The sequence below is a fragment of the Colletes gigas genome, unplaced genomic scaffold, assembly GCF_013123115.1.
Source record: "Colletes gigas isolate AHSC1104 unplaced genomic scaffold, ASM1312311v1 Colletes_gigas_Sc00008, whole genome shotgun sequence".
Taxonomy (NCBI): domain Eukaryota; kingdom Metazoa; phylum Arthropoda; class Insecta; order Hymenoptera; family Colletidae; genus Colletes; species Colletes gigas.
The window spans coordinates 4745321-4770066 of record NW_025106637.1 but is presented as its reverse complement, the minus strand read 5'-3'; the positions used below and the strand labels follow the sequence as shown (position 1 = coordinate 4770066).

At 37.3% G+C, this 24746-nt stretch overlaps 1 protein-coding gene across 1 annotated transcript in view; it reads right to left on the bottom strand.

Annotated features, from left to right (window-relative positions):
• LOC122396942 (trehalase-like) overlaps positions 1 to 23339 on the bottom strand; it is a 35877-nt gene extending 12538 nt beyond the window's left edge. Inside the window, exons 1-4 of the mRNA XM_043395738.1 lie at positions 22903 to 23339; positions 4479 to 4595; positions 2805 to 3106; positions 2330 to 2508 (exon numbers count right to left, since the gene is read on the bottom strand). Of these exons, the coding sequence (XP_043251673.1) occupies positions 2330 to 2508; positions 2805 to 3106; positions 4479 to 4595; positions 22903 to 23000 (696 nt within the window). The 5' untranslated portion in view covers positions 23001 to 23339. The remainder of the gene's footprint in view (positions 1 to 2329; positions 2509 to 2804; positions 3107 to 4478; positions 4596 to 22902) is intronic.
• Positions 23340 to 24746: the final 1407 nt, after the last annotated feature.

The following is a 24746-nucleotide window of genomic DNA, read 5'->3' as shown; positions in this document are numbered from 1 at the left end:
TAATAGTTTTTACATTCGTTCGATAGGGGATGAAATGCCCTTTAAAATGAGCGTTTGTACGAGTCGATAGCTTTATTGGTTCCGGAGATATGGCGATTTTAGTTTCAAGTCGACGCGGTGGCTAGTTCCGGAAATATAAGGGTCCGAAGTTTGTTTACTTTTTTGCTGCGGCCTTGGCAAGGTCGTTGACCGCACGCGCGCATTGAAACTAGGTCACGAGACCACTCGATCGCGAGTCACGTGCGAGAAAGAGAGGTCCAGCGCGACGCGTCAGACGGAGACAGCGATAGTCGAATTAAAAAAATTACCCCTTTACATAAATTACGATATCTCGAAAACGAAAAGTCCGATCGACAAAAACCAAAAGCCATTTTAAAGGGGAAGGTTCACCGCTTCTAACAATGCCTCAATTATTAATAAAACACTAGCAGTTCCGGAACTGCACGCGTGTAAAATTTAACTATTTTTAATACGCGTTGTTAGACTGTTCTAATACAGTGGATTCTAAAGATTCTCTTCTTTCACCTTTGCTACATATTTCCTATTTGCATAAATGGCTGTAAAATAACATTGTATGTATATTAGTGTTAATGTCGTGTTAATATTTCGTTTTCCTATCTCAATTTCCGCAATTTCACCGCTACCGAGGGAATAAATCACTTCTGAAAAACCACTAGGATTTTATTCTTTATCTAGATTATCTCATGACTCGGTAAAAGAATACAAGAGGAAAGAAAACTTCTTAAACACGATTTACGACGAGAAAGCAGCTGAGTCGTGGACGAGCTAGAGATTATTGTTGGATTTGTCAAAGAGGTAAGAGCGAACGTGTGCATTCACGAACGTCTCTTGAGCATTCTGGGCATAGGTAGAGATTTTCACTTGCTGGCGAAATGTACTTTTCTTGCATTTATGTGAAAAGTTTGTATAGTAGTGATTTTCGTCGCTTCCTCGACTGACATTGCAGGATGCTTTAATATCTTTCGTTCGTTTCTATTGATCTTTGCAAGGCGTACACATTATATTGTTACTATTATCAACGAGGATAACGATTTATCACAAAATATATAATATGAAGATCTAAGTACAATATAAGAAAAGGAAAAAAATAAGTAGAAATAAACAAGGAAAATATAATAAAGGATATATTATATCCCCGCTTAAAATTAATTAACGTTTCCACTCCTGGACAATATTTTCGTTATTAATTAAATTATTCAAATATACAATTAGTGCATCATATGAAGCTTTAACATTTAATTGTGTAGAGAAACCATTTAAATAGATCCTTTTAATTAAAAGCTTCAGTATATTGCTTATTATATTGAAACAAGTATTATATGTACTATATGATCAAATGCAGTTCATTTATTACTTCTTTATATTACTCATAATTAATAAATATCTGAAAACCAGATATTCTAATTTTCTGATATTTTACACTTTACAATTCTATCACTTTAGAAGAATTTATATCATTTCTACACTTTATGTTTTTCTACCGGTCGATATAACAAATGTACATATTTAACAGATTTTTTGACAATCGTTGCTTTTAATGATCTTTTTCCCTCATTCTGGTATTTGATTTTGAAAAGTACAAAGCTATTGTTGATCACGTATCCTGCCTGAACCGAATATACCAATGTCTGTGTAATATTTCTGACGTTTCACAAGAATCGAGCCGCGAACTCGAACGCGAGGAATACTTCGAACATTGGCCTAGAACTCCGTAGAAAGGGAAACGCGAAAACTTTGGCTAGATAAGTTATCCGGGAAGTTAAGTTCGTATGGTGCTTAAAATTTCTGTTCCGTCTTCGATATAGGTAGGCCCACAGTACACGTAAATCTACCATCAGGCAGCTGGTTGAAATTTCTGGGAACACGCTACGTAATTCCGTTCCGTGGTCAACGAGATCTAAACTCGATTGAAATTGCATTCCGAATTGATCTGTCGAACTTCCAGAAACGCATGTAATAAACGGATTTCTAAGTAATCAGATTATTTAGGAATCTCAGTTCAATCTAGCCGTCGCAATTTTGTTCAATTACCTAACTGCTTCTCGTTCAACGTTGGCTCTTTAATACGTAGCTCGCGTTGTGAAGTGAATCGAAACTTACAAGGGACTTTCAGAAAAACTGCTTTCAAATGCAAGCATTTAAACCTTTGGCAAATGAAATTACAACAGACAAAATTATTTTTGAAAAACACTCTTCGATATTATTTACACGAGGAATGTGGAATTTTGTCTGGCAAAAGTGCGCTGAAAGTGTTTGTTAAAGAGGGAAGAGACGATCGGAAAATTAATATCGGAAAAGTATGACGTACCATAAGATGTAATAGGGGTGGTTGGCTTCTCATGAGGTAATAAATTCTGCCACCGTTGGGTATGAATCCATATTTTTCCACCATGTACAGAAAATTGTCTATCATTCCCCTGGCAGTTTGATACATGTCGGATAATAACAGGCCTTCAATCACCCAGTAACTATCCCAGTAATAGAACTCTGTGCAAGCAAAAAAGTATCGAAATCACTTTTCTTTTATAAATTGATGCAGTACAAATAAGGCCTGCACGAATGAAACTAGTTTCGAGTGGATCGATTTACATTACTATCGTGTTAAACGATTGTCTTACTATATAATCTTATAAGATACGAATTATTTAGGGGTTCAGACAACACTCTACAAAGCTACCATTTCTAATAATCTCACTCTTGATTTGTATTTGTTTCGATCCAGTCTCGACAAGATTTAACGGGAATAAAAAATATTTGAAGCATTTTTTAAAGTCCAAGGTTACCTTTGAATCGTCCACCAGGGACGATGAAACCGTTCTCCACGTAGATCAAGCTGTGTCTCTCCGGGTACTTCGCCACGTCGTCGTTCATCTTCTTCGCCAGTTCTTTCCAGATCCTGTTCAGATCCTTCACCCATTCGCGATATTTCGGGTCCTGGATCCGCTGCAAGATCGAAGGCTCCTCCGTCCAATCCGGCAGCGTCCAATTAAACAACTCGTTCGACGACGCGAAATTTTCGTTCACGTACCGCGTCAGTTGCGTCCGATTAGGTGCATTATTCGTTGCATTCATCAGGGCGTAGAAGCTGTCCGACCACAAACGGAATCGATTGGCTGGTTAATTAATCACGACACATCGAGTAACGGGAACGCTTGTCTTGGACATCCAAGCTGTCGACTTATCGACCAAAGACAATGGGAAAGAAGAATTATCTCACGAAGGGTTTAACGACCTATGCAAATGCCATAGACGTTTCTAAAAATCAATCTATTATTTTTGGTTTTTTAAATGGGCCACTGGTTCTCAAAGACTTCGTTTAATTATTATTAACGAGAATGTTAGACTTTTTCTTTATCATCTAGTATTTATAAATTCCTGTGCAGCTGTAATCTGTTCGTGACAAAGTATATGCACGTAAATTTTGCTTCAAACGGATGACTGGCGGTCATTTCCTTCCACATTTACGCTTCACACCCGACGCTTGCAATCTGACGCGATAAAGCCGAAGGAAAATGAATGTAACCGTGCATCGTAAAGGGGCAACAACAAACGTCCTAACGGGATCGAGTGATTTAGCACGAGGAAGTCCCGAACAAATCGACGTAAATCGTTTTTCGGCTCGTTGGGCTAAGAATACGTGTTTGGCTTTCAACGTTTTGTCGAAACAAACTGATATAAGGTCGAGCAGCTGCACGTGCATCGTATAAAGTTGGAACGCAAACAGAGAATAGTGAAAAGTCACCTGTTTTATGAAAATATATTTCCAAACTGTCAAATTTAATCGATCGACTTTCTTGGTTGTTATTCGAGTGAAATACAGAAACTTCTGACGTGCAACAACTGTTTGGAAGAATATTCTTTTCTGTTATATAACGTAGCAAAAATATTATTGTGTTCCAGTGGAACGTTCTCTATAAAGCTATCGTGGAGCTTGTCTGGACAGATAGCATCGAACTATTGGACGACAGCAGCTAATAGCGATGTCAGAAAAGTTAGTTGTGTCAGTGCAATCAATACTCCGCGATATAGATTTGAGAATCAGAACCGTTCGGACAGATACGAAAGACTTTGACAATAGATACAAACCGAGACTAGAACATTTCTTGGACAAACCTATCTAGGCCCATATAAAATAGTAATTCTAAAATTATTCTACAAGTTACAATAAAAAATTAACAGCTAAAAAGCATAACTTCAGACAGAAATCGTAGTACAATGAGTAAATGAATACAAAATTTAGAAGAAACTTTTCTATTTGCCAGAGGAATCAATTACAAAAAAATCTAGATTAAAAATGTTTTGAATAAGTTACGATCTACTTTGTGGAATAGTGGACCATTTTCGGAATTCTCGGATCCTTGAACCCTCTTTAACGTATACTAATTAATGTTATTACGACCTAAGGAGGAAACTATGTGGTACAAGTGCGCTTCAAGAGATAATCGAGTGATACTTACTTGGCAAGAGTGATATCAGGATCGTGTAACTGATGAAGATCGACGAATGTCTTGCTGTCTGGAAAGATTTCGGCCAGCTGTATGGTCTTCAGCAAGTCCCCGGTACAATAGATTTTGCTGAAAGTCGAATCGCAACGAATCATTAGAATCTCACGTGAACCATAAATCTTGTCCGGTGCAAGAATAAAGTGGGAATGATTAATCGTGATCTTGAAAAAGAATAAACGTTAGACTCTATTAATCACAAGAGCACTTCCGTGATTATTTTTTGCTCGTTAGTTTTTGTATCGTGCTTTATGCCTCATTGTACCGATTTTAATAGCTATGTAACTTCCGATAAATCATTTTCTCAAAAGGCTTCATCAAAATTACATTACAGCGGGTTTTAATCGACGATCCGGTTCAACAACTCTCGAAACCATTCATTCGATGATCCGATTATGTATTGTTGAAACGAGAGGTCATCGACGATCGAGCTGATATAAATTGGTATAAAATCCGGAATATTTAAGCAAACAGCGTACCGCAATAACGTTGAATCGATAACAACTTCTTTTTTCTTTTCTTTGAACAAATTATGCACCCTTATTATAAATAATTTTGTAAAGGAGATCCAAAATTTCGAATCAGAATTTAAAATTTCACCACAATTCGTCAACTCAATGTTGCAGTTATTAAAGGAAAATATTTTCTTGTTTACTCATTACGACCACGTTAAAGCAAAGCTACGCACACTGCAATTAAGGATATCATTCTATTCTTTGATTCTGCATCTCCAAATGAATGCTTCAAAAAGTTTAAGTGCCTTTGAGCACGCTTCAAAAAAATATGAAACTTCTGAAGTGCCGTCCAAGCTCTACGAGTGTCGAGTATCGAATTATTCTCAACGTTGTGACGGTAAACATTTTTTAGAGGATGGATCAACAAATAGTTTGACATTAATATGGGCAAAATAAAATTTTCCGGACGGTTCGGTGGAATAAAAATTTTGCAATAAATAGTCTACGCGAATATCTTGTGTGTAGAAGTGTAAAAGACGAGTACGAGGCTGGGAAAATTTATAGTCTGTGCGGATTTGGCACACGCCTGACAGGGACCAAGAAAACGGAGTCGTCATGACGCCTAGTGTTCCACATACTCGACAAAATGAAAATGAATATTCTCATGCTAACATCGACCAGTTAAAAAAATAGTTGGCATCGGTTCCGTTCTTATTATTTTTTTTAAAAAAGACCCTAATTTCCATAAATCTACACCCTCAGTGAACATTAAATAACACGTAACATCATTGCACAAAAAACGCAGAATTTAAGTAGGTAATTACATTTTGTATTTCCACAAAATTTTCATCGAATATTAAAAACGTAACTTATGGAGCTGTTTCTGACCAAACGAACGTTCAACAATTTACTTTATCGTACGCGTAAAAATAATTTTCAAGACCGTCTTATCGTTAATTGATTTTTCACTGTTGCACAATTACAGTAGGAAGACAAACTCGCCTTTTCAAAACATACTTGTACTATCTATTGATCTTTCACCTTATCTGAGTCGTCTTATCTCGCGCTGTTTAAAGAGCGAAGACTCAAGAAACGATGTGTTCACAAAGAATATATTAAAGTCGCGAATAGCCTCTAACTTTTATCAAACTTTCTAACATCGAGTCGAGCGAAACTGTCGAAAGGTTATTGAATTTCAGTGTAAATGTTTAGGGGAGCAGCGACTTGCATATTTGTTTGCGTACCAACTTCTGTTCCAATATGGCCGGAAGCTTCGTACCGTTCGACAAAATGGGTTTACGTTCTTGAGAAAATTCACTTTAACGTTTTAGAAGAAATAGACAACGTTGGGTACGAACACGACTGACAAAGTGTTTTCAAAATAATAATAATAGCAAAAATATTCTATTTTTCGTCCCTAGACACGAAAATTATTTAATCCGTGCATCAGTGCGCGAAAATATATATTTAAATATTCATAACGGTGTTTATTATACATAACAATATTTTATTAATTTGATACAACGTGGATGCTATTGAACTTTAAGCAAAATACTGTAGTCGGGATCAAGGCCACTATGATATTTATAGCAATTAATGTACAATGAGGCTGCATCATATATCACTGGTAATGATTATTTTACTAAAGAATTATCGTCTGAAGAATGAGAAAACAACGAAATAAAACAATCATTCTTCACGTTCGTGAAATAAAGTCTCGAACATGTGCATCGTAATATATTATTTTAATTTTTATATGCCAGAACTATCCAAAATTTAATTGTTTTCTATCACCCAATAATTACCATGCTGGAACTGATTAAATAGCAAACTTTGAGGCAAGGATTTTGCAAACGAAGCAGCAAAAATTAATAATCGATCTTTGCTGTGTATCCAGTCAGCCAGATCAATAGAACAGAGAACGTACTCGAATTTACTAAAGCGTGATAGTCCAGAAGAAAAACAGAGACCATAAACCATATCGTCGTAATCGGTCAACGAAACTACTAACCGCGAAGAAAGGGTGAGTTTAGAGTGAGTTGACAAAACCTAACGAAAAAGAATATAAAAGACATAAACGAGAAGAAACTGAACGCTAACACAGCAACGTAACGGCAAAAACACCAACGTAAATCAAGTGTAAGACCAACATTTTTGAGGAGAAATTCTACAGTGAGGAGAATAAAAGTAAATAAAGTTTGGTAGAAGTCATTACAGAAGAATTGCAGTCTTCAATGTAAGATGTTTCTTTTCTAATTTTTAATATTTATTATTATCAGAAAAAAATATAATTCAATTAAAAATCAACTTAAATCATTATAAATATATTTTAAAGCAACGTCTGACTCAAGTCTCGCAGAGAATTAAATTTTAAATAAAGAAGCTATTTTCAGCGAATGTATTACTTTATGTAAAATATAACAGAAAGAGGAAGAGAGATAAGAGAGTAAGAATGGTACATGCGAAATGAACTATTCTATATCTGTACCACACTAAACAATTCAGATGCATCGCCTTCTGTCTCTGACAGCCTAAACGAGTCGGTGCTTGACACTTTGGCCCTGCCTGTACCAGACTGAACCGTGAAAATAATAATCATATCGTTGGAAATAATTCCTAACTCGTAAGCATAACAGAGAGTGTTTTATTAAACACTTGTATAATTTTTATACAAATTTCTAAAAAAATTCTTAAATTAGAACAAAAAAGCATACGCGACGCAAGTGTACGATAAATCGAAAGATACGTGTTGACTGACGATGAATTAAATGCCAACATTTATTCTTAATTTGTAACGTTGAGATATTACGTACGATTATTTGTTTAAATGCTGTTTATATTTGTGGTTAATTGCGATGTATGTAATTAATATCTCTATTAGCGGTTTACTTTGTACGTACACGCAGTGTGTTCATTTTAGCCGGCAGTACGTTTCCGCCGGAGGTAATAAAATGCAAGTGTTCTTAATTACAAATTCAGAGAGGCTTCGGTTAATTAAATGGCACAGCACTGTAAACACGATACAGAGCTCGTTGTATACAAGGTAAATACACTTTCTCGATAGAATAGTATTGCACTGCCTTATTGGCGATCCTTTCTTTTATTTGTCGAGCACCGGTATAGATTTATTGCGAGAAACTCTAATTAACATTCTCGGAACACGAAACCCTCGAATTATTAACTTACATCGATCGTTAAATTAAAATTGTCCGTGCAAATTTAAATACACGATTTCTATGACTTTTGCAACCTGTTAATTAATATGTTAGGGAAATTACAGAATTTTTAATACTGTCAAGTTGTGTACAAATCGAGTTGTATCTTCGAGTAAGAAACAACGATCGAGAAGATAATTTCTTCGAATATTTTTCTATCGCATTTATTCAGCAAGGTACGATAATTGCAAACCAGAAGCCTCCGATTTTGGACATCGTGGAGCAGATGCCAACGTATAAAACGTAGGCAACGAAAGCATAGCATGGGGAATAGATGAGATACTTCGAGGGGTCAACGATAAAATGAATCGCAGTCTCCATTTCGAGGCAGTTACTTCTCCATAGGGGAGATACTTCTTAGATCATTTCGAGGATATTTCTGACGGAGCAAAATGTTCCTGAGCAGCGGGATTCATGAATTTTTTTAGGGGGATACCTGTTTTTCGTGTTATTATCTTATCGTTCCATCAACGAAACGTCGTTAGACGCGAGCAACAATTTGCCAGGGAATCAACTTGGATGAATGGAAATTTGTCCAATACTTAGAGGAATGTTTTTTTTTAACGAATCTCTTCAAGAAAATTAAACAAAGAAAGAATAGAAATATTATTAATAATGGTTAGTTTCTTCCTTTGCTCAGAAATCCTTAAATAATTATCAAATGAAACAATCCTCTTGGTTGATAGTGCAATACATAATAAAATATAATATAAATTCATTCAAGACAAACACTTGTAACGAATAAAGGTACTTTAACAAAGCAACGATTTCTAATTATTCGAAAAATTATGACAGCAAGTGAACTCAAACATATTATTTGAATAATTTTTGAGAAGAATAAAACGAAATAATTTTCGGGTAATATCGTTCTTACAAAGCCTTGTCCGTAACGATAATGCTTGGAGTCTCCCCTAAGTTGATTAAGGTTGTTTTGTGAAATGTTTTCTGAAGGATCGTTCAATCGACCTAATCAATAAACCTCCTCCCGAGTTATTTTACCGACATCCTGGGGATATAATCCAGTAATCAAACTTCTTCTTGAGATCAGGCTTCTTGCGAGCTGGAAGACATCCCAGACTCCAAGATTCGAATTCTTCCACCCTATTATTATTAGTATTTGATTGTTAATCAGAATGCAATAAAATCGAAATTAAGATACGCAGTTCTCCGACTCCCAATTATTTTTAACAAAAAGGAAAATAAAATTGCTTACAGAATGAAACCCAGTAAAGATAGTAAATCTCTCGATAAAATTAAAATGAAACGTTCGAATAGATTTAAGTATTTTTCGCAGTACTTCAAGTTGATACCAAAAAATCACAGCGTATAAATTTTGTTTCTTGGTATGAAGTTTCACAACACGAAACCGAATAAGAAAAGTGCCTTAGCTCGAAGACGAATATCTCAATGGTATGCAAATAAGACAAAATAATGCCAGAGACAAATTTCTGAGGTAGCTGAAAGCATTGTGGCGATAAAACAAACTGTCAAGGGGTTGAATAGTAGGCGTTTCCACGTTTAGAGGGTAAAGAACTCGAACTTGTGCGTTTACACCTCGGATCCTTTCATAAATTTTTACAAGCTCGCCCCGGGTTTCGTGTAATGGACATTCTGATAGCAAAGCTACATACGATCTTAATACGATAAGAAATAATGAATAGTTCTTTTCGCCGTTGCATTTTCAAGAAAAATGATCCAACAACTTTAAGCTATACCTTGTAAAATATCTAGCACGATTTTGAAGCAAAGTCAAAATTAAGCAAAATCACGATGACCTATAAACGTCTAGCATGGTTGGAGTTCCCCGTTCGAAATCGTTAAGCGTCGAGCTTAACCGTTACACCAGACGCGTTCCATAAGATAAATTAAAACGAACTATACTCGTTGACTGATCCACTGAATGCATCCCGTAAATCGCGGCCCGGAAGACCGCTTAATTAAGCAAAGTTCAATCTAAGTTTAAAGGACCTACGATTAATCGGAATTCGAGTTATTCGTTGTGAAATAGCACGGAGCGTCCCGATTCTCCGTCTACGAAGGATCGAGGATTCTACATGGATCATCGATGTCTGAAACGTCCTTGTGACACAAATGATTTATGTTGTTTGTTCTACTACCCTTTCCTCTCAATAGCTTGCAAGAAAAAGACTCTAGTATAAGGGGACAGAGTTCCACTATTTTTCGATCATTGTAATGAAAATGATTCCGAACGAGCCAACGTAAGGATTTGAATCCGACGTTAGATAATTCGAAACACGTCGGTGATAAAGATTGAAACTTTTGTCTTAGAAATAACAAACGAACGAGTGTGATAAAATACTACAAGCTTTAACCGCTCCATAAACTGTAAAATAAACCGTAAAACGTAAAGGTTGAAACCGGAGGTGATTCGTCCGTTCACCGTGTGCTCAAGGATAATACCTACAAGACTAAGGTGGTCGCGCTGCGTGTTATTGATTTCTCGATCGCTGTTGCGGGGAATCTGCGCGTAAACCTGGTTCCGTTAAACCCATTGGTATGGACTTAAACTATAAACTGTGAAATGGTTCAAGCAACATGGTTAACAACGACAGTTCGTGTAATTGGAATCCTCGAAATCGTCTTACAGTTCGATCAGCGTTGAAAATCCCGCAGCAAACGATCGTTTCGATCAAAGAAATGGATCACTTTCTAGGCGAAAGGCGGAAACAATGATTTTATTTAATCTGTATTTTAAGTTTCCTATCAGTCCAAGTATTAATCGTCCGAGGAAGTTGAAGATTTAATAATTATTCGTTCCTTTAGCGATAATCTTTTTATTTATAGCCGCCTGCAGCAGTTGCAAATATTCTTGAAACTTTTAATTGGAAACAAATTGCTCTCGTACGGGATGATTTAAGATTACCATTGGGGAACGTTGGTTTTTATTGAATTTTCTGACAGCACGTGCCTCTGAAAATACATCCGGTTTTTAATTTAGTTTCGTTTATTGGAAAACGATGTAGGATTTAGTCTAGAATTCTAGTTTGCGCTGTGCTTGTTGATTGCATTTCGTAGCAAACTGTTCAGAGAGTTCTCTTCTGACTATAGTCAGAAATATAAGACGTTGATAGAATAATCCTCGAAACGGCGTCTCCACGGAACGTTAACCATTCATTCGTGTAACGGAAATCAGTCGAAGCGTTCGGCTCGATGGGTCTCTTTGCGGTGTAAATTACGAGCAAGTTGGAAATCACTTTAAGGAAATTTAAGCAAATTTGCCTTTCGTTTGAACAGTTTCGCGTCATCCTAAATAACATATGATTTCAAGTTTAAGTAGATTTACGTTCGGTTTAAATTTTAATTCTCTATAATTCCGCGTGTCTCTGAAACCGTACACCTGTTATCTACGTTTTAGAAATCCGATTTAATCCTATTATAAATATATATATACGTCAATAACGGTTTTAAAACCATTGTGCAGCTTACGAACGACCTATTTGTAACTATTTTACAATTTCTCTCGTCAGGATTCGTACAGTTAAAAATTTTCATTCGTCAAAATGTGAAATAACTGTCTCTGTATGTGAAGAGTCAGAATTTATTTATTTTTAATATTCTTCGAATTGAGTCCAGTACAATATTTCATTGTGAATAGAAACGGTTCTCCCAAATAACTGTAAATTCGAAAATTCATCTCTGTATTCTACGGTATATCAAGATAAACCTGCAACTTAAGAAAAAACAAAAAAATACGTAACGGATGGCTGTATTTTTCAATGGATTCAACGTATCGTAAATTTGGATCAGCGACAGCTGACAGCAAACGAGCGTAACTGGACATCAAGCGACTAAAAGCACAGGGTGCTGTAAGCCATCCCAGGTTTGATTTTTTGTCAGAAATTTTACAATTATTTACTCGCAAGTTCCATGGATATCGTTCAAAGTAGAATAGAAAACGTGATAAATGAAGGTACGATTTTAAAAAGAGCTTCAGGTGACACGTTCGAGGATATTTCAACACAAGCGGAGCCGTTTCTTAGAGCAACAGGTAAAACATCGAGAACTTTGAAGAGGTAGTCAAGTTTCAAAGATCCTTCGTTCTTAGAATTCTGCATGAAGTTAAATTTCTAAAACATAATTGTTACACAAATTCAAAGCTAACTTTCAAACGGTACTACTTATTTTTGTAGACGTTTCTGGTTCAATGAAATCAAGAGTAGATAAGATTTTTACACCACGATTTTAAAAAACTCTTTGCAAACAGTGATCAATATCGCCCGTGGAATTCAATGACAATAACTTGCTACGAATGCAATTGAAAGTAATTGGACACACGAGAGAACAAATCAATGCAGAATACATATTTTCTTAGTTATTTTAGCAACAGAATATCGCGTATCGGAATAATCACCTCATTTCTCCAAACTTTGCTTCCACTCGGCCCCTCTATTAGATCGATTCGATTCTTTGAAAGGGTCTTTCGCGCTTACCTCGATCATTAATAGAACATCAGAGTTTGTCTGGAGACTAACTCCTTTTTTATAGACGGAGTTCCCCGCGCTAAATCGAATTGATTCTTTGATCGAAGTAATTTGACCTTTCCACCCGGGGCTTATCGTCTGGTTGATACGAGATTGAACTATTCCGAGGTTTCACAGGTCAATTGAAGAGCCGATCGCACTTGTCAATCTCTACGGCCTTCTTTCTACAGACGATCCTCTTCGGTTTCGCTCTGTCTTCGTAATTGTGACCGCAGATTACAAGCCGTAACGCGAGAAATACGTGGATGGAAAGTTTCCGCATTTTGCTCCGCGAGTTCTTCGCGTCTTTGGCCATATCGTTCACAATTCATTTATTTCTACCACTTTTAAAAATACTTAAACGATCCACGCATCATATTAACACTTTCGCTGAATTTATATCGATCGCACCTAACGAATCCAACCGATTTCACCGAAAAAGATTTTTTCGATCAACGAACGAGCTATAATTGGATTTTTTTGTTGGAGTAACGTTTGTGTATTCACGAGCACGTACCCTGTAGACGTACTCTCAGCTGTTTTTTCCTTTGCCCGGCGTAATAAGTCTCATTTTACATCCACGTCGGTTTGTGGCTCGTGAAAATTGGGAAAGCGACGGTGTCGCTAACGAATTCAAATTATACGGTGTATTAAAAGCTTCGTAAAATTGTCGAAGCCCCGAATGACGTTCGACGCGATCCCGGAAAATTTGCACAGAAATGCCGCGGATTACTGATAGCAATGCTGGTAGCAGATACTGTCGCGCTGCGCGTTGAACATGCGGGATTTTTCTCTTTTATCTTCCTGTTCGCCACTCAATTTCCGCAGCCTGTATTTTCGTCCATCGGTTTCCCCGCCGTTCGCGGTGCACTCTTATCACGTTCCTCTCGAAAGTTCTTCGTTTTGGAACGCTACTCTTCTCTTCTAATTTCGTACGAACGTGCCGACACCCGGCCAGATTCTTATTACACAATTCCTCCTGATTCGTTCGGTGAATCCAGTCGCCTATTATCTCCTTTTCGTGAACTTTCGCCCGTTAAATATCCTGCATGCGAAGGAATCGTTAAGATGGTATCCTCCAATGGAAGATTAGAATGCTCGATTTCTTGTTCCATTCATTCTTTATTCGCCCCAATATTTCATCTTTTTAAGTTTTTCGTTAAGACGAATGTTACTCAAATTCATCACAGTAATTTGGTCATGGTTTTTTAAAACGATCGATATATATCTATTTTCCACATTTGGAACGTAATTTTTTTTGGTAATTACATCTCAAACCCTTCCACATACATCTTCTTATTTATACTCGTCTCAAATATTATAAGATCATGCAAAAATCAGTAAATTCTAAAATTGTTCATTTTAAATAATTTTCTATTATTTGCCAATGAAGTAACTTTTAACTGATGCCACTGTGATTGGTGTTATTATTTTTAAATGACAAAATGTGGACTATAGAAATCTCCAACGGATAATGGAAAGAACCTCGATCGTAAGTCTCGACCAGAAAGGGTTATAACATTATTCGAAAAGGTGAAAAGATTTTCCGATTTATTTTGTGTGTGTCTCTCTTTGAGAAGAAGGTGGCCTTCTTTACTGGAGAAGAGGCCACATAGCTGGATTTGGAGCTTTCCCGGTGCTGTCGAAGCCTTTTGACGAGTCCTTTCCTTTCCTCAGACGGTGACGTTGACACGATCACGGATCCATAGAAAAAGAGATCCGATCAACGCGAGGTTTCGCGTGGATGGTCGCGCCCCACCACCAACCCACTCGTATTGGCCAAAATCGCGTTTTCACGCACGACATATTAGAGGATAAATGGTACTGACTAGATTCGGAATAGAACACATTAGGCTAACTCACTCTTATCTAATCTCCAGCTTCGACCCCCCCTCCCACACAATATGCAATACTTGCAACTGCCAAATTACCCTAAGGCATATTATCCTGGACTGCCCCAAATGCAGTCCTCACCTCTAAACCCGAATCAAACCAACACGACGTGGTAATCTTCCTCCAATGGATCATATTCAATAATAAACGGTATATAGAGACTGTTTCTCACAGACAGAAAACCATAAAATTTTCCTTGTTTTATTTTTCTTTTCAACACAATATGCAAAAGTTTCTCAACTCTGAAGATTACGTTCCTGTTAAGAACAATCAAGATTCTATGGTTTTCTTATTATTGCTTCACATTCGATCGTCCAATGTTTAGTGTTCGAAAGGAAATTCGAATGCATAATACGTAAATAAATAATATTGAAACGTGGGTTGGTTGCAGGGGCTTAGTCACGCTTTTACGTAGACACATTTTCGGTCGTCGTTTATTATTATCTGAAACGGTCACATCTGCAAACCTCAGACCTGCTTCTTGTCAGAGTGTGCCACTAACAGTAAGTGCCCAATTATAGTGGTTAAAAGAGCTTTAATGGTGGGAATCGGGCGGAGCGTGCGGTCTACCCCTTTCGGGTCTGTGCAGTTTCGATAATCATCTTTCTAGCTCTGTACATATCATTCTACGATACAAAAATACTTAGAGCATTCCAAGTTTCCAAACTGGCTACTTTCAACAACAATACGTGCTTCTAAACAGTCAGACACAGATGTTATTGTATTTTGAATTTCATTTTAGGCTGTTGCAGCACGAACTTCTCATCTACAGTATACTCTTCGATACCAAGTGATACGTAAAACAAAACAACGTTTCACCACGTCGTACGAATCACAAGTTATCATATATTCTTGTACAGGTTCGTAACAACTACCAGTAAAATAAAATTAACAATTTTCAAACATACTCCAAGACGTACTAGTTCCTCAAAATAAGTATTCGTCGTCGATAAATTTAAAGAGCATCGTCTGTTACATTTTTAATTGATGAGAAATCCGTAACTTAAATTTATTGAATTAACAAAACGGATCAGTTTGAGAGAGAAACAATGCGATTATCGAGCCTGCTAATCGTGAAATAAAACGATGCAAAATAACGGGTGGCCGACGTGCAATTTTTCTATACGCTGGTCCTACGTTTTAGATATTCAATGGTTTTACCGCCTCGATTTGATATTTCGTATAACTGAAACCGTACTTTATTACAAATATCGGCTTATTGCTTCAGCCGCGTCACGGATCTGCTCGCTTTTATGACACGGAACAGCTGTGAAATAATTTTCTTTAATATCTTCACCGTAACGTTGGCGATAAAAAATACGTCCGTTTTATTCCTCGCGTCCGCATTTTTCACCTTTCCGTTCGAATATGTCATGTAAATAGTGCGTCTGGTCGTTTCTAACAGGTTTGTGTTAGGGGCTGTTCGGGGCTTTAATTTCGAAATCGTCACGATGACTTTGATTGCCTCGATGTCATCGTATCGGATCCCTTTCATCGATGCTTTCAATTTCCGAAACGGGAAATATTCTCATTGTCAGTCACCGTCGAACGCAAGAAGCTTTCGTTCCTCCGAGTCGGTTTAATGATATTCCCGCAGCGTTGGGCAGATTTTAATCGAAACAACGATTGACGATTACGATTACGATAGTTAATCGTCGAGGTGTCACTGACGACTGATGTTCGACGAATAAATTAATGGTTAATCGTTTGTAACGATTGTCGGCCAAAGTAATCGTTCACGTCCGATAATTAAAATAATTGTTAGTCGCCAACAGGCATCGTAGAATGAATTGATAATAAATTTTCGATGACCACGAACGGAAATGTTAAATGTTTGATTCGACATAAAACATTTATAGGCTGCGACGTTGCTTTTATAATCAATTCAGCAACTATAATTCTTAAACAATGAACTTTAATACAAACACTCTAAAATTAGAGAAAATATAAATATAATGGTATTTGATTAGACCTGGACTCATTTTTATTTTCTATTTTAGGTAATTTAATCTAAGTTACTAGCCATCGAAGATTTAATCATTAGACAATGATATATGTTAGCGAATAACAATTTTTTTAGTCATCAATCGTCGTGAACGATTAGTCATTTTCCTCGATTTATCCAAACTCACTTGTCAATTATCATTACGTTAATCATCGATCATAGAGATTAATTTCTTACTTTCGATTACTAAATTTTCGGTCCAAATCGAATCAGTCGATAATCGCGGTAAAATCGAGATCAAGTCCTTCGTTTATTCAAATTTTTGAAACTGTGAGGAATTCGATGTTCACTGACGCTGAAACCTCCCGCCATTATTTACAATGTTACGTTCGACTCGATAGCGACGGGATCGTGCATTTTCTGCGCGAATTCGTCCCTGTTTGCCAATTTCAAGCGACCTGGCCATTCATCGTCGTTTACATCCTCTCTGTAGTCTTTGAAGCATCCACACCACTCAAATACTTGCGTACAGGGCGTACAATTATCGCCATAAACTTCTCTTAACATTTCAAGCGTTTTGTTGGTCATTTTCTCAAGTTTACAACAGTAATATTTCCTTCGTCGTATCCTCCTGTCAGGACAACGTCCATCAAAATACCGCCACTAAAATATTAACAACTTTTGAACACGTCGTTCAAAAGTTTTAATATTAATTATCTAATTTTTTTTATGAGAGTTATCCCATTAAATTTAGAGATAATTGTAATATCTACTAAATAAGAGAAAAATAAATTATTTTGTAAATGAAATAAGCAATTACCCCGATTATTATTTCCCACTTCTCGTTCTTAAGGTTCAAGATAACATAAAAGAATGACTGATACAAGATTCCTGATTTCATTTTGATAGATATTATGTTTCTGAAAAATTGTCGATCGAGTTTAACCGTATTTTTATGAGATCGATGCACGCTACCAAACGATTTTACCGCGTCTTCGGTTCTAAACGATCGATTTGTTGGGACTAAACACGAATTCGACAGGTTCTCAGATTATAATACAACCTGTACGCCGGTTAACATCGGCCACTTTGCCTTGACATCAACCTGTGAACCAAATTTATGGAACATCGACAAGCTGGCTTTCATCGGGATCGTAAAGCCGCCTTTATGGCGACATTATACGAGATCGAAATGGCTGTACTTCCATAGGAAACGGTAGCTCCTCTCTACCAAAACGGAAAAAAGGAGACCACGAAATCGTCCCTACAAACGAATCGAGAAATTTTTAAAAGGTTCCCACCTTTCGCGAGCAAGTTCGACGTTCGATCGTTTCGATAGATTTTTGTATCCTTTGCTTCGAGTTTCCGTGAATCTGCAATAGGAAGCTGATAATGCAAGAGAAACGGAATTCGACGGTCTACGACCTGGTAAGGGTGCGCCAACCATTCCTTCGGAACGAACGTTCTGAAATGTTGAAAGGTTACATGGTGCCAATCGTGATTGTTTGGTCTCACGAGTTGCATTATTCGAATGGATTTCGATACGCTTGAAATATATCGAGGATACGGAATAATGGCTCGATTTTGGGGGAAATATGGAGACGAAACTAAACATACTTTCGAGAATTCGAATTTTGTTATTTTGCATTTAGGTTCCTGATTGAATTTCCATTCATCAATGTTGATTTTACAAGTTCAGTAATTATATATGTGACAGCAGAACTTCGCGAATCAGAGAGAAACAGTTTGCACGCCTGGGGTTAAAGAAGCCATTTGTCGCGATATTATCTTTAAGAAAGCGGCGAGGATCAGTTTTCACCGTATAAATTTGCCACGGGGCAGAAAGTAAAGAAAACAAAAATAGTGGAAATCTGGTTGACAGACAGTTATGAATTATGAATTAGCCTTGAACTCGAAGGTAAACCACTGGACTGAGTTCCCACTGGAACAATAAGACCGGTCCAATTATATTTAATCGCGTCGAAAGCTATGCAGAATCACTGTTGTTATTTCGAGCACTGCCAGAAAACGGCATCAAAAGTTCTGTGCGCGAGTACGTTGTTCGTCGACGATCAAAGCGATGAAATTCTCGAAAAGGAAATTTCTCAAAGCAGTTGCAAAATATTTCGGTGAAAATATGAAACGATCGTACAAAAATAGAATGAAAATGAAGCATTATCGATGACGATTGATACGTGTCAAGAAATATTTCCAATAAAAGATTAGCAAACATTTTTGGTGAGTCAATGTTTCAAGAAAGTCGACGCTTTATTGGAAATCCCAAACAAAGAGGCAACTTCCGTTTAGCAATCTTGTACTTATTATTATAACGACGTAATAAGTAGACGTGTACAATAGGATATCAGTGTAACTAAAATATGACAGAATAAATTCCATTATTGCAGTGTGATTTAGGTTCGCCAAACATGAAGTTCCTCTTTTTTTAATTAATACATGTTATGTAAAGTTAATGAAACAGAAAATAGTAGAACTTGAACAAACTTCGAACTATTGATTGAAATGGATTTTGTATTTTATTTGTCTTATATTTCCAATCTTATGAATGAAGTCAAGTTGTTTCGTATTGAAAATTGAATTAAATTTTTAAACAGTATTTCAAACAGTTAATATGCAAAATTGCTGAACCTTTTCATGCATCGTTGTTAAAGCTTGCTCCCTTTGATAAACCGAAGTGTGTGGTCGACGATAATTATTTATCCTCGGTAGTGACTGATAACATTCAATAAGCTAGTGCGTCGTGTATCAAGCCTTTCGTCGACGAGTTGTGTGCAAGCATGAATGGTTAAATACACGTGCTTCGCTCACGTTACGAGAAAATCAGCTGTCCAAGCTGATTGAACGAGTTTTCGGGATAAGAACTTATTAGCCACGGAAACTGTTTGCAAATTCAAAAGATAATAATTACAGACATTTCATACCTTCATCATCGAAGCCATAACTATCATTCTCACAGCTAATTTTCAATAATTGCTTTAACGATTGCTTGCACGAGCGTTACAAAAGGAAACTAAAAGCAATTATTTGAGAATAAAAAATTCCTTGAACACGAAATTATTATTTTATGGCGAAGATGGAAGAGGATAAATCAGAATTATTTCTGCAAGATGTAATAACATTGGTGCAACATCAATTTGAAAAAAAATTATGAAACTATCAAAGTTGTAGGGCCTAACGAGTTAATGGGTCTGAAAACGAAAATTTTCCACAATCGTTAGACAATTTTCTATTGAGCACATTCTGAAGAATTAAATAATAACAGTATTGTTCATCGAATCTTTTTGAAGGCATTATCTCTTTTGTTTTTAAAATTGAAGTCAATTGTCATTAAGAGAAGTAATTCGTTACGCTTTTATGCGAACAAAAACTTAAAAAAATGTTATTTATTTCCAGCTGAGTACAGACTGGACGATGATGTTATCGACAGCTTCAGATTTAACAATGACACAAATTATCGGATATCGTGATTATATTTTCCATTGTCAGATCGTCTGACTTATCAATAACAAAAAACTCTTTCGAATTCGAGCAAAAATGGATACTTGAGATTTTAACGCGATCCACGATTCGATTCTATTAATACGAATAGAATTTTCTTCGATCGACAGTGCTAATCCTTTCACATAAAGATCATCGCGGTTTTCCGCAAATGTCCGAGCCGAGCACAGTATGTGAGATCGCAATCTTATCGATCACATTATCATTACATTCCCGTAGAGTTCCGTCTCACTTAACGTTTTTGCTCAGATTCCCATTCCGTTTTATCTACGCAAAAAGAGGTGTATAATGATAGGCGCGGATGCGCAAAACGATTGCATAAAAGGACTAACCAAGCTGTACTTACAATGAACAGAACTCTATATTGCAACCTTGCGTCTAACTGCTGCCTGTAATGAGTTGTAAATAAACGCGACGCAGGAAACTGGACTCTATCGAATTCTTTCGTAGATCGTAACGAGATGACAAACGATGCCGGAAGAAAGGATTTCTCATGCATCAAGAACATTTTCTATTTTTAGCGAACGACGCGAACGAAAAACCACGCGAAACCGTACGCTCCAACGAGTCCTTCGTTGAAATATTTTCATACGATCAATATTACGGACGTCGCTTCGTTATTTAAGAAAACTTCAATAACATTGACAGATAAAAAAATATTACAATATTTTTACCTTCGAACCAAATAATCTTGCAAATTTTTAAGCATCAAATCAAGGAAACGCCTATATTATAATATTCGTTTGAAATTTATAAAATATTTCAACGTTGGAAATTTCGGAAAATTCGTTCGACGATATTTCGCGAGCAGCAATTGTTAATAAAGTTCCAATTCCCGCAACACTTGAAGTCGCTACGAGATATGGGAGTATTTTTGCACAACAATTAAAGCGTTACGTTTATCGGTAAAAATTCAACGCAAATACTTAAAATGAAGGACTCTGCTTTCATAGCAATCGACTGTAAGAGCCGTACACGGTTTAGTACTTGCTACATCGACGTAAAGTGCGACGTTTTGAGCGATATCGTAATATTTCTATATTATCGGTTCTCCCCGTACGCTAAAAAATGTCAAATATTCGCGGGCCGAGTTTATCTGGGGTTTCGAAGATTTTCGTGTCGTAGATCCCTGATAAAAGTCTAACGAACGTGATGCAAAACAAAACTGTCTCGATATCAACCTTATCTGTAATGGAAATGCAGAATTCCATCTCAACTTTTACATGACTTTTTATGTTATTAAAGTTACCTATTGATAATCGTATTTATCTCTTATAAATGAATTTTTGTATGACGTTGACGTAGTAGAAATTTGAAATTAGGGTTTTAAAGAGCATTTTAGCTAAACTTTTTTAACTTAAGTCAGTGAATGTTAAGTAAAGTGAATGAAATAGGTTATTCGTAGGAACAGTGTCCGTGTCAAAGCATATTATAGCATAGCATCCGTTAAGTACTATCAATATATCTGCGGGGCACTGACTCCGCGATATCCTTCTTGGATATTATTACAAGCATATCAAATTCTGCAAAGTGAAATCAAGAGTTTCGATTTCAGTATAGTCTGGGCCTAAAAGTTTATGCAACAGAATAATGTAAATTTTCCTTGTTATTGCTGATGACTGAATGCTGAGAAGTTTTTAATATTTCACCTTGTGTGAACATCTTACATATTTCGAATGCAATTATACTTCGTATTTTCACATAATCTTTTAGCGTCCATTTATCCCTAACACGACGTTGAAGTTAAACTCGTGAAACTTAAGAATTTCCAGAACTCACAAGATAAATTATCTAATGAATTACAGGTCTATAATACGATAAACGTTGATTGAGGGCAAGGGTTATTGCTTTCATGTGCTTTAAATATACTTATTATTCAGGAAATCGCGCAGATAGACGAAAATACTCTAGATATCTCAAGAATGATGATATTTTCGTTGCTATGTACGTTAAACTGAACGGAATAATTATTGTGGATACTCACACACATATTTCTCATCACACATATTTCTTTTTAATCTTCTCTTCTATTTCCTTAATTTAATTAGACTTATCTTCAGAAAGATATTCTCTATTTAATAGTTCCATTCGTTCGAAACAATAAAAATTGACACAGTTTCGCGGTTGTAACGGATAGAGCTGGCGCCACAAAAATAAAAAAATATCACAAATTGTTGAAACCGCGAAACTCGAAAGAAAGGTAGCGGAAAATTGCAGAGAAGAATGAAACATTTTATAAAATAGAGGCGGAGCGATTACAGGTATTGTGTTGGTCGTGGTTTTAAAAACTTCGCGAAAGTTCCGTCAGTGGTGTCAGAGGGTGGCTAGCTGGGACAAAGTATTATCGAGAGAAACGACGAAGAAAGTTCACCACTGAGATTTGGTGGCTAATAACGTCCGTTGTCAAATATAAATATTAAATAATAATACGTAATTGTTAAATTACCAAGATTTACCAAAGAGGAACTGAAGCTTCGACTCACGGGGGATCGAGTGGATTTGATTCAACGAAATTTTTGCTTCTGCTTTTAAACGATGACAAATAACAATTCGTGCACAATTATAAAATTACCAAGATTTGCCAAAGAGGACCGGGACTCACGCTCGCGTGGTGCTCGATCGCGGAATTTTTATTCCTCCTTAACCGTGGACGTTCGTCTCTTTCCGGTTGGTCGGTAATTTGCATTTAAATAAGAATTTTTTAGACGTCTGGTCCCAGCGACGCAGAACAAAGAAGGAGCCTCGCCGGAAAGATTCGAGTTTCTGGGCCAAGAGCGTACCGCGTCGTTTAAAGGAGCCGCGAAACCTCGTTTCCAGCGCGGAAGGAACGGATTCGAGCCGCGGTTGCACCTTCTCCGTTTCCCTTTCACTCACCTATCGCAGTCCATGGCCTTGACGCTGGCATGCCCGATCGAGGCGGCATCGGTCAAGGCGGTCGCCGCCAAAAGAACGATCAAAGGTCCAGACGACATGGTGGTTCCTGCTGGGGGGCTCACACGATGACCCGGACGGGGGCGTGAAACGTCTATGTGCCTCGTCAGATGCGCGAAGTTCGGTGAACCTGCGGTTAAGCGCCGTCCTCTCGTCGCACAGCCGAATAGTTCAACGATCACCCGACCGACTGATACGCGTCGCGCCAGTTACGAACGTTACGATCGCGTCCGGCCTTCCGACGGTTCGCTGGTCGCGCTTACACCACCGTCAAAAGGCGTCCTCTCGGCTGTTCCGCGAGCAAACGCTCCGCGAACATAAGAAGAACCCAGAAAATAGTCCGCTCATACGCGTTTTCCGACCCTCTGTGCTACCGGCGTCACTCGCCATCAGTTATATTGCATCGAGCCGCGTTGATAACGGTTCGTTCCTCATTGGCTGGACACGGGACACACTCCCCCTGCCCGATTGGCTGTCGATTAAGCGACGCTTATCTGCCCGCCAAGGCGAAACAGGCCTTTTCGCGGCAATTGTTCGCTACGCGTCTCTTCCTCTCGCGTACAACGCTCGACTACGGGACGGATTTGCAATCGCGAAACGTACGATAATTCACGACGGGGCGAGCCCCGTTTCGGGTTCGCGGAACGGGAACTCGGTCATAGTTAAAACCCTCGCGCGTGCTCGCGCGATAACCACGTTTGCCACGTGTTTTCGACGCCATCGGGGGAAACGTTCGAAACGCGCGCGCTTTCGGCACCGACGCGCAATATTTGCCGGTTAATATTTGCATTCCCAGTTTGATAAGATATTCGCGAGAGGTTGCTTTGAGCTACTAATCCCCCACCGAACGATCGAACGATGCGATTAAGTTCCATCGATCGAATCGTTGGGATTTTCCGTTCGTCGATTTTTAAATCCGTGAGCACACACGGGATCGTTGGAATCTGGAAACAGAAGACACCGGGGATTAGAATTTGAGACGTATTTTGATCTAGACGGATAATTTTAGTTTATACTATATTTAGGAATTTATTTTTAAGAGACTGTATTTTGTATTTATTAATAATTATTACCATAATTTAGGGGGTATTTTTGTAAAAGTACCAATCTATCGATTGAACTATACCTACATACTTATCATGGTTTGATTGATCTGAAATAAATAAAAAATTATATAAAACAAAGATGTGTTTTTATTTTTAAAAAGTTCCCCGTCTGTGAATAACTGCCTCTCAGCTTACATATTAATAGCTTCAATAATATTTCTCATAATTAACTAAATAATCTATATTCTATCGCTTTGAAACTACAATCTCCAATAAATGTTTATCTTGAACCCTGTCCTCTCTACAGCAGAACGTTCATTATCTAAACGTGAATATACACTGACGAATATCAGTGACAGCTGAGAAGAATACCTCTGAGGGGTCCATTCCGTTAAAATGATGTCCATAGCAAGATTTTACGATTGATAGAACGCACGTCTCTCTTTCACGATTTTATCTGTCGGAAGCTCGCGTCTTCCGTGCTACTGTATGGTATTTAGAAGGGGCGAATTTATTAAATTTAATAGTGTAAACAGACGAACGTTTCAGACTGTTACGAAATTTATAATTGCTCATAACAAGTAAACTGATAGACACAATCAATCTGAACAACCATATTAATTGCTTCTTAAAAAAAAATTGATTCTAAAAAAGCTGTTTACATTACGCACTATGATTACATAGCATATCACATAACAAATTGTAAAGGAAAGTCACAACAAACTTGTTATGAAAAAGAGA